This window comes from Hesperophylax consimilis, chromosome 29, assembly GCF_061612785.1.
Source record: "Hesperophylax consimilis isolate HC1 chromosome 29, BYU_Hcon_1.0, whole genome shotgun sequence".
NCBI lineage: Eukaryota > Metazoa > Arthropoda > Insecta > Trichoptera > Limnephilidae > Hesperophylax > Hesperophylax consimilis.
The window spans coordinates 10,000,001-10,014,539 of NC_142864.1; the positions used below are offsets into that span (position 1 = coordinate 10,000,001).

Consider the following 14,539-nt stretch of genomic DNA (forward strand, 5'->3'; position numbering starts at 1 on the left):
TTCGGTTGTCCTGGATAATACTGAATTTTGTTATTCCATGTTTGGTGCTGATGTAAATGTATTTTGTTTATGGCAGTTGGTTGTTATGTTAGAAATATATTAATCATCTAGCTGTACCGTCTTCGAAACAATAGCGCGTGTTGCTTTTACTTCCAACAGATGGTGCTATTTAACAAAAAAGCATGTTTTTACCTGTCAAAGGTGACATCTATATAACATAGATATATAAAAACACGCGTATTCGAATGCAAAGTTGTGTCAAAATTTCAGAGCAATCGATGAAGAACTTTCTTAGATTTAAAATGTTACACAAACGAACATTTGCATTTTTATTTGTATAGATATACATTGTCAACAAGCCATGTAAATGTATTTAATTTAATTTAGACACTATCAGCCTTACTAAAAAACGTGGTGTAAATATTATGCGGCTCATAGTCAGAACAGTGAAACACTTGACTTATTGTGTACCATGGAATTTGTTTGGTTAAAATGCTCTTAAACCAGGCTCAAGGCAGGCTTTACCACACCAACGTTGGACGGGTGTGTAAGTATCTAATTAGAAATACAGTATTTGGTTAAGTTTGGTTGGTCAAGGAAAATCTGGTTTATTTTTACTCCATGTTCGGCATGAACAAATGTACCTCTCCTATGAGAACTTCAAGATGCAGATTGCACGGAAAATATGTTTGTACCACAGATAAATTCGCAGTTTTAGAACGAATTTCAAAATAAAATAATTTCGTTGAAAGCAGATGGAAGCCTCTTTCAGATTTTTGTATTAAAAATTGACATATGCAATTAAAAAATATTAAAATTTTTAATGCATAGAAAGATAAAGTTTTTAAAGTCGTTCACTGATGATTTTTATCATGTAAACTGTAATTACTACTTACTAATTACTACAAACTAAAAAACATATATATTTAGATAAAGGTATTACAAAAGTTACTGTCAATTTTTCGGGAACATTTACAGTAGATTTTCAAATGCAAACTGAAAGTGCGGTAATGTCTCTTTCTAAAACTACTTAAATCATATTTCTAACCGTAATACGAAATGAGATAGCATAACCTAAATGAGACCGTGTCAGGCTGGGATACTTATCTCCCAAAAAGACTCGTTCGTTGTCAGTGAATAATGTCTTCTAAAATTGCCCAATTGGTTAAGGTATTTGGTTGTTTAGTTCGGTTGGTCAAGCTTATAGTAGAAAATTATTGTTCATGTCAGAAGTGTAAATGCATTCTTTATACGACAGTTAAATGTTAAGTTTGGTTGGTCAGGGATATTATTATAGAATTGAACGCACGGTGTTATTTGTATTACAAAGAAGAAATTACGACTAATTGGTGTTAATCTTGTAATGTATTTGTAGCATCGCTATTGGAGTTCGGTTGTAACAATAAATAATACGAACATACCTATACATTTAAACATCAAACATTCCAAACACGGTGTTAACATAAATAGCTACTGCATCAGTTGGCCTAAGTTCCAAGGAAAGAATAACTCGGTTGTTCTGGGATACACAAACAATTTCAAACTACTACGCTTCGGTATATATACATTCCTGGGATAAAACAATCATCCGTTGCTATTCCGTTCACCTGTTTGTCGGGGAGAATACGAAGAATGAACTAGCTGGCGTTATCGGTTGTTTTTGGTTGGCCATGTTGACTTCCGAGACGCGGCGAGGTCTTGCCGACACCTTAGGCCCCGGTACGCCTGGTTGCTCCGCTTCTATTGGCCGGACGGTCGACCAATCGGGGGACAGCACATTGTTAGGACAAATATCGCCGAAGCCAAGTTAGTTATGTACATGAATAGGACACGTACAACGAGGATTATTTATCACGTTGATGGTTTCATAGCGCTTTAGCTGGACAATTCAATGCAGTATAAACATTGTATCCAGTATTATAATAAAAGGTAGGCAGATAAAGTAGGATGATAAAATGTCTTTCCTGATATCCAAGACTTGCCCATTCCACACTCATGCACATTCTGATTCAGCTTTTGCAATACGTCCACTTTTCATGCCAGCTTTTTATTAATACATATTTTTCAAAACATTATATAAAAAAATAGTTTACTTGACGTGTAACTATATTCGCATACGTCTTTTTTCATTCTTACTTGATATTTTCAATAACATTATAACTTTTCCTATTAACGAATTTGTAACAATAGTTATTTATCGTCAACAAAGAAATCATAATTAAGTAGGATAGCACAAATGAACATAACAATGTTAAATAAAATTAAATAATCTGAGCGCAAATCAAACATCTGTAAAAGTAAAAATGTTGTCAAAAACAATTCAATTTCAATCAATAATGAAGCACAACGAAATGTAAAAGTTACAGAATATATAAATAAATAATTGACGTAATAAAGATTTAATTAAATGAAAAGCGAACAAAACGGACTTCACAATAGAAAAAAAAGTATAATATAATAATTTGTGATAGCACCATTGAAATAGAAAATATACATAGGTACTTCAGTACTTTATAGATTAACTTACTGCGAAGTCATGAATGTTTCTAACCACTCTCATGCTCAGTGTATTGTAATGAAATATGCAGAGAAATGTTATTTACACATAATTTCACTAAATAATGATATCTCGTTCATTAATAAATATGTAGCGCAGTAACGAATAGTTCGATTTGTGCCATTTTTACTTTATTTGAAAGATTGTTTCATAAGCAAGCCCTCAGTTAACCATAAATAGATACAGGTTACATCGTAGAGTTGGGTAATTACAGCAGATAACGCGCACCACTTGTAAAGTGCAATAATCACATTACTGGCCCTTTACAATGTAAGGGTAATGTCTTGCCTTCAGATTATTGGCCCTTTACGGTAAAGTTTAACTGCGGTATTAGAATGGTTATTCTGATTATCTGATTATCTCAGATGACGTCATGTGATAATGAAGAAAGACAAACTCTTTACATAAGTACCTGTCTCTCTCATACAAGACTTTAGCGGCACATTCATTACAGTAAGTGTCAGGTCTGCCGATCAATTTATCGCAGAGATCAAGAGTACCTATCTCTCTCATACAAGACTTTAGCGGCACATTCATTACAGTAAGTGTCGGGTCTGCCGATCAATTTATCGCAGAGATCAAGAGTACATATCTCTCTCATACAAGACTTTAGCGGCACATTCATTACAGTAAGTGTCAGGTCTGCCGATCAATTTATCGCAGAGATCAAGAGTATCTGTCTCTCTCATACAAGACTTTAGAGGCACATTCATTACAGTAAGTGTCAAGTCTGCCGATCAATTTATCGCAGAGCTCACGAGAGTGGTCAAACATATTTATGATTTTTAATCAAAGATTATTTAAGTAGGTACCGAAGGGTCTATGTAGTTTTTCTTTGTCTATGGGCGGACATACACAATAATATAGAGTAGCCAAATGAACTAAATTCAATGCCGATAAAAATAGGTTAAACCAAAGACAAGAGGCCCCCAAGCAACCATCCCACCGGCATATCCCATTTGAATGCATCCAACGTCTATGACATCACTGATAATAAATTTTTAACACTTAAGTTTGAGTTAAGTACTAACTTCAGTTCCATAATCACTGAACAAATAATTTACAAACATTTACCCTGACCTGTAAGATTAAACATGGACTTAAAAACATCCAATATATAAAATATTTAAAAAAAATTACCAACAAACCCTAGCGACCCAATGCAGTGTTGAAATCTAAGATGTATTTTGCAAAAAATAATAGAAAATGCAGCTCGAATATCCTATATATGTAGTTTAGTCAGCTATGATATTCATTTTAAGATATTTAGTGAATTTTAAAAATACTAATTTCGGCTGTAACTCCGGTGCGATGAATTTTAGAAATTTTGCTTTGAATTTAAGCTTTATTTTCAAAATTTTGAGTGTTTGTTTGAAGGACCCAGACAAGCTGTATTTTTGACAGAAAATTATTTTAATTGTCATTTTCAAAATTGGAAATGATTTGTCGAAATACAGATTATCCCAGTTTAAATGAGACATGAAGTGAAAAAATTGGTTCCACTTTTTTACCTGCAATAAGTCCAATTTGATCTCCAACACTCTAACGCTGAACGACCGAAAACTGTCTAATCCGGTACCAGCGCACTGCTACTCACATCATAATAATAGTGGAACACGTTTTGACGATATATAAGTATGCAATTACGCCCCTATGATCCTTTCGCAGGTATATGCTGTTGTTTGTCTGTCTGTTTGTGCGCTTAATTCATCCAAACTGTGCAACTTTCTGTTTTCACTATCATTTAGAGAATTTCTTCCGGAAGGTTTATATATATATATAATACATGCATATTATCCTTAGTAGAGAAAACTCTAATAACGCCGGGTAGAGATTGATAGAAAAATTTATTTATGTTAAGGCCACAGAGTAGCATTTTCGATTTACTGGCGATTCTTAAATCTTCGACCGAATACTTAGATTTCGCCATAATTTATGTGAATTAGGTTGCTAGAATGGAGGGTAGCTAATTAATCTTCCCGATTCTCGGCAGAGGGGATAGAACGCCAAACAAACTGGGTTTTAAAATCTTTAAGTTAATACTTTAACAGATTTGCTGTCACAAAATTTTGAGCAACGAACTAAGCCTAAACTTTTCAAATCGGTAATGGTGTCAGAGAACCGGTTAAAAAGTATTATTAAGTATTTATTATTCAGTGATGTCTCATCCGTTTCACGTGCACCAATGAAATAGTCAATAGCACCGAGTGGCGACATGGGCGGTACCTGTTTGTGTTGGAGAAAACAAAGAAAGAACTGCCGTCCGGAATCGGTTTCTTGGCGTTTTTTATCTCCACATCGGATAGTCGCCTCGGCCTGGCTGAGGACTTTTTGCTCTTAGGTTCTGGCACAAATATTACACATTACACAGTTGGTATTTTATCAAAGTAAAAAAATACATATTATGTATTATTCTCGTCATGGTAAATTTTGAACGAAGTTTCGTTCTATTTGTGAAATTTTTTTTCATCAATGTGTTATAAAAAGAATCTGATATTAGTACTAAATTTGTTTGTGGAACATTCTTAAATACAAGTAAAAATCATTAAATACTTCTTATATTATAGGTATTTTCAATGTGTCTTTTTCACATTGCACATTATCTGGAATAGATTGCACAATTAGAGTTGAGCCAAACAATCACTCATTGTGTGTATTGGTGCACATTAACAGTGTCGGGAAAATCGTAGTACAAGCGAGAAAAAATTGGAATGAATTTTGTAGTACAACTTTTTTTGATTTGAGCTTTCGTTTTCGAGTAAATCGAGTCTGAAGTTGGAATATTATTAGCCAAATTTATAAGAATCTATCGCCAGAGGTTTTATTATCAGCAGTTTTTTTAACCCTTCAGTTGTCGAAATAAAGTTTTTTGGATTCTCCGTGATGTAGATTGTACTGAGAGTTTCCGGACACCGTGTATTTACAGTTCCGACAGTGATTCCTTGCGAAACGTCACTGAAAAACAGTGCTTTGTCTCAGTGAAAAGTGAGCACGTGAATGCATTGTTAGAATTTGAATATTGTAAATGTTTTTACCAGAGTTTTACAGCGCGTTACTTTTAATCACGAGTGATTTTTTTTTCAATTTCGCTGGAATTTTCATGTCTGAAGTAAAATAACAAGTTTGAAATGTGCTGTATGCAAGTAATGCATCTATGTGAGTACTGTGTTTGTGTCAACTCTAGTTGTGATACTTATAGTAATAAAATTATTCATGTCAACAAGTTTCAATATCCAAAGAAAAAACTGAATCATTATGTAGCATAGGCTTTATTTAAAACCTATAAAGTGAGATAAACATTACCATTTTGCAGCCAAATCGACGTTTCTTACCAATTTCGTGTGTAATTCTTAGTTTAAATCTCCCGCCAATGTCACCTGCTAGTTCCAAATGCATCCTTGAGGCGGCGCCAGTAGTGGGACGCCACCAGTGACGCTATAATTTCATGCTTCATTAGCATTTATTTTGCGAAGGTCAAACACGTTTGGTTTGTTTACAAACATCAAATACCGTAAAATAACCTGTTTTTCAGTATTTGCGCAAAATTTACATATTTTTTTTTCGAGGTTATTAACAGTGTGACTGTTCGAACTCCGTAAAATTGCGATTTATAGAGTTTCGTGTGTTTTTGTTTAGTGTTTTTTTGTGGTTTCTTTGTGTTTTCGCGATTATGTCGGATTCCGAACGTTCCGAGAGCGGGGAAGCCGAATTTTCGAGGGCGGAAGTCATGAAGGTGATCCACACGGACACGCGGGGAAAGCGTTCGAGGGTCTGCGCGGAAGACAAAGCCAAAAGGCAGAGGGTTTGTGAATTAGCTCCCGCCGACCCGCGAATTGACCTGTTAACACAGCAGATGTCCCAGATGCAGGAAATGTTGCGTCTGCTGCTAGAGAAGCGTTCGGAGGCTCCCGTCCGTGGCGCCTCGGACGACGATGACGAGGACAGCATCTCCCTGGACACCCCTGCGTCGCTTCGGGAGGAATTGGCAGGAGATTTGGGAATGGGACTCATCCATCCGAATAAGCCGTCTCGCGACTTGGATCTCGGGGAGTGGACAACTGACCTAAAGCAGCCGAAGATACCATCGGCCGACCCAGGGAGGGTGAAAAAAGTGGAGCTCCTTCAGCATCTGGGGACGGCCAACTGGAACAATGTCCGCTACCTCGAGATCCAGAAGTCGTATGCCGCAACCCCCCTCTTCTCAATGTTGGCATTGAACCCTGAATTGAAGCGCCTAGCTCAGGAGGAATCGGCCAGTACGTCAACGGACTCCTTCTGCGGCTCCCTGACCAATGCTCTTTCCCTGCAGGCTGATCTCCTGAAGGCCTCCTTGCAGGAGCTGGTCAACTGGAGTGCGGAACCGGGCACGAAGCTGAGCACTTCCACTCTTTTCGAGAAGGTGCAGTCTCTCTTCGCGGCGGGGTCTGAGTCCCAGAAGGTGTCCAAAGACATCATGCAGATGGTCTGCGGAAAACGGGCTAGCCACATTGAGTATCGACGAGAGGGGGCATTGCGAGGCATCAGTGACGGATACGTCCGAGATGCCTTACGGAAGATTCCGCCCACATCGGAATATCTCTTTGACCCGAACCTCCTGTCGGCCCAGCTGGATAAGTTAGGGGGAGTGAAGAAGTGCCTCGCTCCTCAGCCTAGCACGTCGCGACCAGCTCCACCCGTTAAACCTGTGACTGTGCAGAGCTCGCAGCCCTTTCGTCCTAGAGTGCAGCAGGGAAGAACCATCGCGAGAAGGGAGCACCCTGAGAGTCGAGGTCCGGAACCAGCCCGTAGGGCCGCTAAAGCTTTCCCTCCCCGAGGTAGGTTCCGGCCCAAGGAAAGAGCAGGGAAGCCAGACCGTAAGAGGTTTTAACAGTGGGCCCTCTTTTCAAGGGGGTCAGTTGCGCTCATTCGCAGGTGAGTGGAGGAACCTTGGCGCCCCTACTATCATCCTTAAGATGTTAGATGGCTACCGAATTCCATTTTCATCAAAACCTCCACTAAATAATAATATTGATTTCTTTAACTCCCCTTTCGCCACTAAGACTTCTGTGGCAATGACAGAACAAATAGAAAAACTCAAAGCCCTTAAGGTTTTAGAGTCGGCACCTGCCACTCCCTCATTTATTTCTAACATGTTTCTGGTCCCCAAATCAGATGGCTCAAAGAGGCCGGTCTTTAACTTAAAGTATTTAAACAATTTTCTGACTGTCAGTAAATTTCGTCTGGTAAACGTTTATCGAGTTCCTACTTTTCTACAACCGAATGACTGGATGGTTAAAGTGGACCTCACACATGCTTACTTTCATGTACCTGTGAGTGAGCAGCATAGATGTTTCCTTAGACTTATCTATAGGAATGAACTCTTGCAGATGACATCCCTCCCCTTTGGCTTGGCCACCGCACCTAAGGCATTCGCAACCTTCACTAACTGGGTAGCGCAGGAACTGCGGAAGAGAGGGATGAGAATTCTAGTGTATCTGGATGATTTTTTATTAGTAAACCAATGCCTGCCTACTTTAAAACAGCAGTCTATTGAAATGGTGGAGTTTTTGCAAGGCTTGGGATGGCATATACAATTTGATAAGTCAATATTAGAACCATCACAACAAGTTCAATTTCTTGGTATCAGCTGGAATACTCTAACTAATGAAAAGTCTCTCCCTCAGAACAAGGTTTCAGCCCTATCTTATTTGTTAAAGGGTTTTATTCAGACAGGTAGGTGGTCACTAGATAAGGGGCGCAGCCTCTTGGGCTCTTTAAACTTTGCTAGTTTTGCAGTTCCAAGAGGCAGGCTCAACAGCCGGTACATACAGAAAGGGTGCTTAGGACTCAGACACTACCACCCTTGGGAGTCATCACCAATTCCGGCAGCTACCGCTCGGGAATTGAGATGGTGGGTTCGATCGCTCACCATGACGTCACCTATACATCTGCCGCTGTTTGAGCATTACCTGACAACCGATGCCTCTGATCAGGGTTGGGGTGCCCAGCTGGACGAAAAGCTTCTCAGCGGTGTGTGGGCTGATGACCAGCTGAATCTTCACTCCAATGTAAAGGAGATGCTCGCCGTGTTGGCTGCCTTGTCTCCTCACGCGCTTGAGCTATCTGGCTCGGGTCTTCTGATCCAGTCGGATAACAGGTCTGTCGTATCTTATCTCCGCAAGGAGGGTGGTACCAGATCAACTCAACTCCTGAGCTGTACTCGACTAGTGCTAGATGTTTTGGATAAACACTGTGTCTCCATGACAGCACAATACTTACCCGGTCGTTTCAATGAAGTAGCGGACTGTCTATCTCGTCATCGTGCTGTACCCGAATGGCACTTGCTACCCTCTTTCACAGAGGTAGCATTCAGAAAATGGGGACGACCCGAGATAGACCTATTTGGCTCTAGGACAGCGCATGTGGATCAAAGGTATGTTTCTCTTGATTTTCAGGACGACAAGGCAGACTACCACAATGCTTGGAGCAGGGACTGGGACTATCAGCTGGCTTGGATCTTCCCTCCCCCGTGCCTCATGCCGAGGGTTCTTTGCCACCTGAACAGGGCAAGGGGATTATACCTGGTAGTGGCTCCTCGTTGGGAAAGGGCATTTTGGAGAGCGGATCTGAAGTGTCGGGCCTTGGGTCCACCTCTTACGATTCACAATCTAGGAGAAGCACTGATAGACACCAGGACCAACAACCCCCCTCCTCAAGTAGAGTCCTTCACTCTGGAGATTTGGCTTTGTGGGGGTGGGACAAAAACCTAACAAGATGGTCAAGTCAGCAGAAGGAACTTCTTAGATCCGGATGGAGAAGTTCTACCCTTCGCACTTATGCTCCGGCATGGCGGAGGTGGCAGCGCTGGGCGTCAGAGAATCAGCTCGATGCCACGCGTCCCAAAGCTGAAGACTTAGCCAGGTTCCTAGCCGATCTACACATCAAAGAAAAGCTATCGCTGAGTACCATTTTAGTTCACAAGTCAGTGGTGTGTACCTTAGGCTCTCCCGAAGACAATAGAGAGCTGAGCTCCAATCCGATAGTGAAGAAGATATTAAAAGGGATATCTTTAGCTAGACTAAGGCCTTCGAAACCCCCCATTTGGGACCCGAGGGTTGTATCATCAATGCTGGAGAAGAATTTGCCTCAACATATTACTCTCTTTGAAGCATCAAGGAGAGCAGCCACCATCCTGCTTTTGGCATCAGGGCGCCGAGTCCACGATCTCACATTGCTCCATTGCACAGCTGAAAGATTGTCAGTGGACAGTGAAGGCATCTCCATTTGGCCAGTGTTTGGTGGCAAGACAGATTCGGCAGACTGGCAACAATCAGGGTGGAGACTGGCTCGCTCGGAGTCTAGGAACATAGACCCTGTCTATTGGACGGAAAAGGTCATAGAACTGTCAAAGGAACGGAGAGCGCAGGCGATACTACCTAGCCTATTTATTACAACTTGTGGGACAGTGAAAGCGGCCTCCAGGGCAGTAATTGCAGGTTGGATTAGGACAGTCCTCAGGGATGCTGGTGTAGAGGATCCACCTGGCAGCATCCGTTCAGCAGTGGCATCTCTGAACTGGCTGCAGAATTATAAGCTGGACGATATACTGTCACGTGGTAACTGGAGAAGTCCCAATACCTTTGCCAGGTTCTATAGAAGGGAAATTGCAGAATCGGCTGGCCGAGTCAACACCGACCCATCTGTCGCTGACCTTTTTCAACCTCTGTAACTGGTTAGCTGATTTCTGGAAATCTTGCCCCTATTTTCTTTTTATTTGATTCACATTAGCATAATGTCACCAGGCGATAACAAACAATATCTCACTTTATAGGTTTTAAATAAAGCCTATGCTACATAATAAAAAAGTTTTACCTTACAATAAAACTTATATTATGTACTTAGCTTTATTTAAAACCTAGGCAAGGGCTGCCTGATGAGATCTAATGAAGCATAAAATTATAGCGTCACTGGTGGCGTCCCACTACTGGCGCCGCCTCAAGGATGCATTTGGAACTAGCAGGTGACATTGGCGGGAGATTTAAACTAAGAATTACACACGAAATTGGTAAGAAACGTCGATTTGGCTGCAAAATGGTAATGTTTATCTCACTTTATAGGTTTTAAATAAAGCTAAGTACATAATATAAGTTTTATTGTAAGGTAAAACTTTTTCATTTAATTTAAAACAACTTGTAACTGATTGTTTTGGTCTTTCGAGATACTAACGACAGATTCATTGATAAACACTGAAACATTGTTTGACGAGTCAGGATACGTTTAAAAGTAAAAATGACTGAGAAAATAATAGTAATATTCGCCCATGCATTGCGTTACCTTGTTCGTCATTGTTTTCCGGGTCTTCAATTTCTTCGTCTTCTAACTGTTCTTCGTCTTCGTCTAAAGGCACCATTCTTTCAGATCCCGTTTCGTCATATTCGTCTCGTTCCGAACTGAAACATGTCAGATATAACATCATAATATTTATTTTATATTAACTCCATGCAGGGGGCCCTGAGAGAAATAACTACATACAGGAGGTCCCGAGAGAAATAGTTTCCCTCAGGGTCTGTTTTATCTTTGGGGAAGGGTCTTTTTAAAGAAAGAAAGTTCTGTGAAGGAAAACGGTATAAGGAGTGGGTAAGAGTTTGGAGTGAGTGTGTGAAGGAGTGACGAACGTATGAATCCATTGCGGTGCAAGTCGATGGTTCGAGAGAGTCCAGCTGGAAAGCTCGAAAGGTCTCCCTCAACCAGTTTCTTCCGATCTGATTCCCAGACGCATCCGAGCAAAGATCTAGGAAAACTTCATACCGTAAATTCGGGCACCCCAGCTAAGTTACCAAATGTAGTGAACCACGTGGTGTTACCCATTGGTACCCATTCCCGTCTCCAAGATAAGTATGCCCCTATTATTATGTATCTAGCACGCATGTGCTGTAAACAAACGTAATAGCCCAAATGGGGCGTGAATAAATAGATATATAAATCATCACGGCTCTACCCCAGGGTGGGATATAACCTCCTTTGCCATCGGCCTCTAGGCAGTCCTCAGTCCTTCCCATCCTGCTTCAATCCTTATCTACCTCTTCCTCGGTCCGCCTCTGGGTAGCTTCCACGGGGGCACATTTGATTTACAAGCTGCCAAATAATTTACATGACAATTTATAATGATTGACTAACTTTTCAGTATCATACATGTCCTCGTTGGCATATTCTTCATCCGTGTTGACAGCGTCCCCAGCTCCAATGGGTGTTGGACTGTGAGATTTTTGCGCATCACCCTGGAAACAATATATAAACTCAATGTAAATAACCAAATTCCTAAATCAATTACTTAAAAATGACATTGACCAAATTCACTGAACTTGTAAAATTAAGTAACCAATCTTATGAAATTCAGAAAGCAAATTCACCAAAATGGAAAAGGCAGTGTCAAAACTCAATATCCTTGTAAAAGTCAATGAATACATTCACCAATTATGAAAAAGTCAATTATCAAATTCACCAAACTTGTTGACAAAATTCACAAAGCTTATAATAATCAGTGTCCAAATTAAATACTCTTGTAACCAAAACCTTGTGAGTAAAAATCCAACAGGAAAGTTAGTAAAAATGATAATATTCACAAAATAAACAGATGTTGAATTATTTTGTGAATATTATCATTTTTCAAGACGGACCGCAAAAGGTGAGCCACTCCCTATTGGCAAATAAATAATTAAGTAGTCGAAAGGGCAAAATAAAGTGAATGAAATCAATTGAAACTAACCAATAATAGTGTATTTGGGCCTTCTCTAGGGTTGCCAGATGTCCGGTTTTGATCCGAAAGTACGGTTTTTTGAACGGCTGTCCGGTATAGAAAATTTTGGAAAACCGGACATTAGAATGTCCGGTTTTTTTGAAAATATGCGACATATATACCTCACTCACAAGATAATTTACAGAGCAAAAGCCGTGAGTGATACTGGCGAGTTGCTCAAATCTGTTGAAAATGGTACAATATGTGTGCAGTGTTCCCGTCTACAATTCATTGTGTTCACCCTCAGAAATTTTCGGTAATTTTCTCTTGTTTGTTTTGGCCAAAATTAAGGGGGTTTATCATTATCAAAGGACCCTTTGATTTTCGACAAATTGTACCAAAAAAAAAATCAAAGGGGGGACCCTTTGATAAAAATTGTTCGTTTTTTTTTGTTATCTGGGACATCTGGCAACCCTAGCCTTCTCATCAATTTTCAAGTATTTATTAACTTAGATGTTAATTGGGAGCAGATCGAATGCATTGGGCAGCCTGTCTGGAAGCAAATACTGACCAAACTAACTGATTGCTCTAATTGGAAATATATGCAAAAATATCAATATTTAACTATAAAATATTTTGATGAAACGTATCGTCACACTGAACAGAGTTGGTTTCTAAGGCCCAGTTGTTTTGCAGAAATTCAAATGTAACATTGTCATCAAATGGCCACTTTGTTTTTTTGACATTTGAAAGGTCCCCGTTTAACGTCGATTCTAGGTGCATTTCAGCTTTGTTTCAAATTGTAATAAGCTGACAAGCTGAACAACATGATAGTTGTCCTCTTCCGCTGATCACTATTTGTTTAAAAGCTGAAACGGACTTAGAATCGGCATTTAACGGGAACCTTTCAACTGTCAAAAATACAAAATGGCGCTGAATTGCCATTTGATGACAATGTGTGATATTAGAACCAAAGGACATAATCTCTTACTTAACCCTTTAAGTAAAGCTAAACAATGCACTTCCACTAGCAATTAGGCAGAAGACAAATTACTATTTTATATAAATCAGACACAGTCTTGGATCATTGGCCGAGACAGATCAAACATCAACGATTTATCTACGCTGCTTGTATTTTGTTTGAAATGTAATATTGTGTTGTATTTTAATTTTAGTAATAAACTGCGCCTGCTCTCAACACAGGAGTTCCTAGAGAGACAGCACATGTAAATGTAATTAATTTAGATGGATAATTTTTTTTTAAATGATATATTAGAATTTCTGCGAAACAACTGGGCCTTAGACTGATAGTTTTTCGCATTCCCCTCCTACTGCTTATACACATTAAATGAAAATATGGTAAGAAAATAACTAAATGTGGACCTCTGCTTCTTCAGCTTCTTTTTCAATGGCCGTTAGAGATTCAGCGTCTGCAAGATTGTCCACAGCGATGGCCAAGAAGACGTTCAGCAAGATGTCTGGTGTTTCAAGCTCATATTAAGGATATAATATAATAAAAACAAATTATTAAATACAATATGTGAAACAGCATGAAAGAGGAACAGCAGTGTAGGTATATAAGAATGTGCAAAGTTGTCCGGTGTCTCTTCGATAATACATTGTGCTAAGTACAGTCTCTTGACTTTTATCACGCCATCCCAATATCATAGTAAAATCTTATAATAATGTTAAAGGCCATCATACAAAGGGCTAGATATATAAATTGATACAAAACAATAATTCAACACAGTAGGGAGGTACATATAAAGTGGAAGCCCGAAAATCCAACACCAAGAAATCTGCCCTGATGATTGACACTGTAACGCTGACCGAAACATTGGTTAAAAAAGTAGGAAGCGCAATACGGCATAATAACCCAAAAATGAATCACGATAATACTTTCGGCCGTGAGAATCCCATTATACCTTTGGGGATCTGGCGAGAGGCACGAAATGAAAGTCGGTCGTGAAGGTCACAGTGTTTATTTGTGAGTCAGGTAGCCGTGATGAGAGTGGACGTAGAACAGATGTAGTATTCTCCGGATGCAGGCGGTGATGGCAGGTCAAGCGCGGGTCAGTGAGTCGACGCCGGGCGCTGGTGACCGGGACTCGATGACGGTCAGACACTGGCGATCTTGGGAATCAGTACTCCAGTGCTGACGGGAAGGCCGAAGGTGCGGTGGACCTTGTAGGGAGTTGAGCGGGAGCTGCATAGACCAGTGAGGATGCTGTGTGTCCTCGTGGTGGTCATGGTGCGTGGATGAAGCG

General features: G+C 40.0%; 1 protein-coding gene across 1 annotated transcript in view; it reads right to left on the reverse strand.

The window, feature by feature from the left end:
- Ca-alpha1D (Ca[2+]-channel protein alpha[[1]] subunit D) overlaps positions 1-14,539 on the reverse strand; it is a 229,062-nt gene that overhangs the window by 72,504 nt on the left and 142,019 nt on the right. The window contains exons 16-19 of the mRNA XM_089649395.1: positions 13,656-13,750; positions 11,714-11,814; positions 10,871-10,986; positions 4,784-4,901 (exon numbers count right to left, since the gene is read on the reverse strand). Coding sequence (XP_089505521.1) covers positions 4,784-4,901; positions 10,871-10,986; positions 11,714-11,814; positions 13,656-13,750 — 430 coding nt within the window. The remainder of the gene's footprint in view (positions 1-4,783; positions 4,902-10,870; positions 10,987-11,713; positions 11,815-13,655; positions 13,751-14,539) is intronic.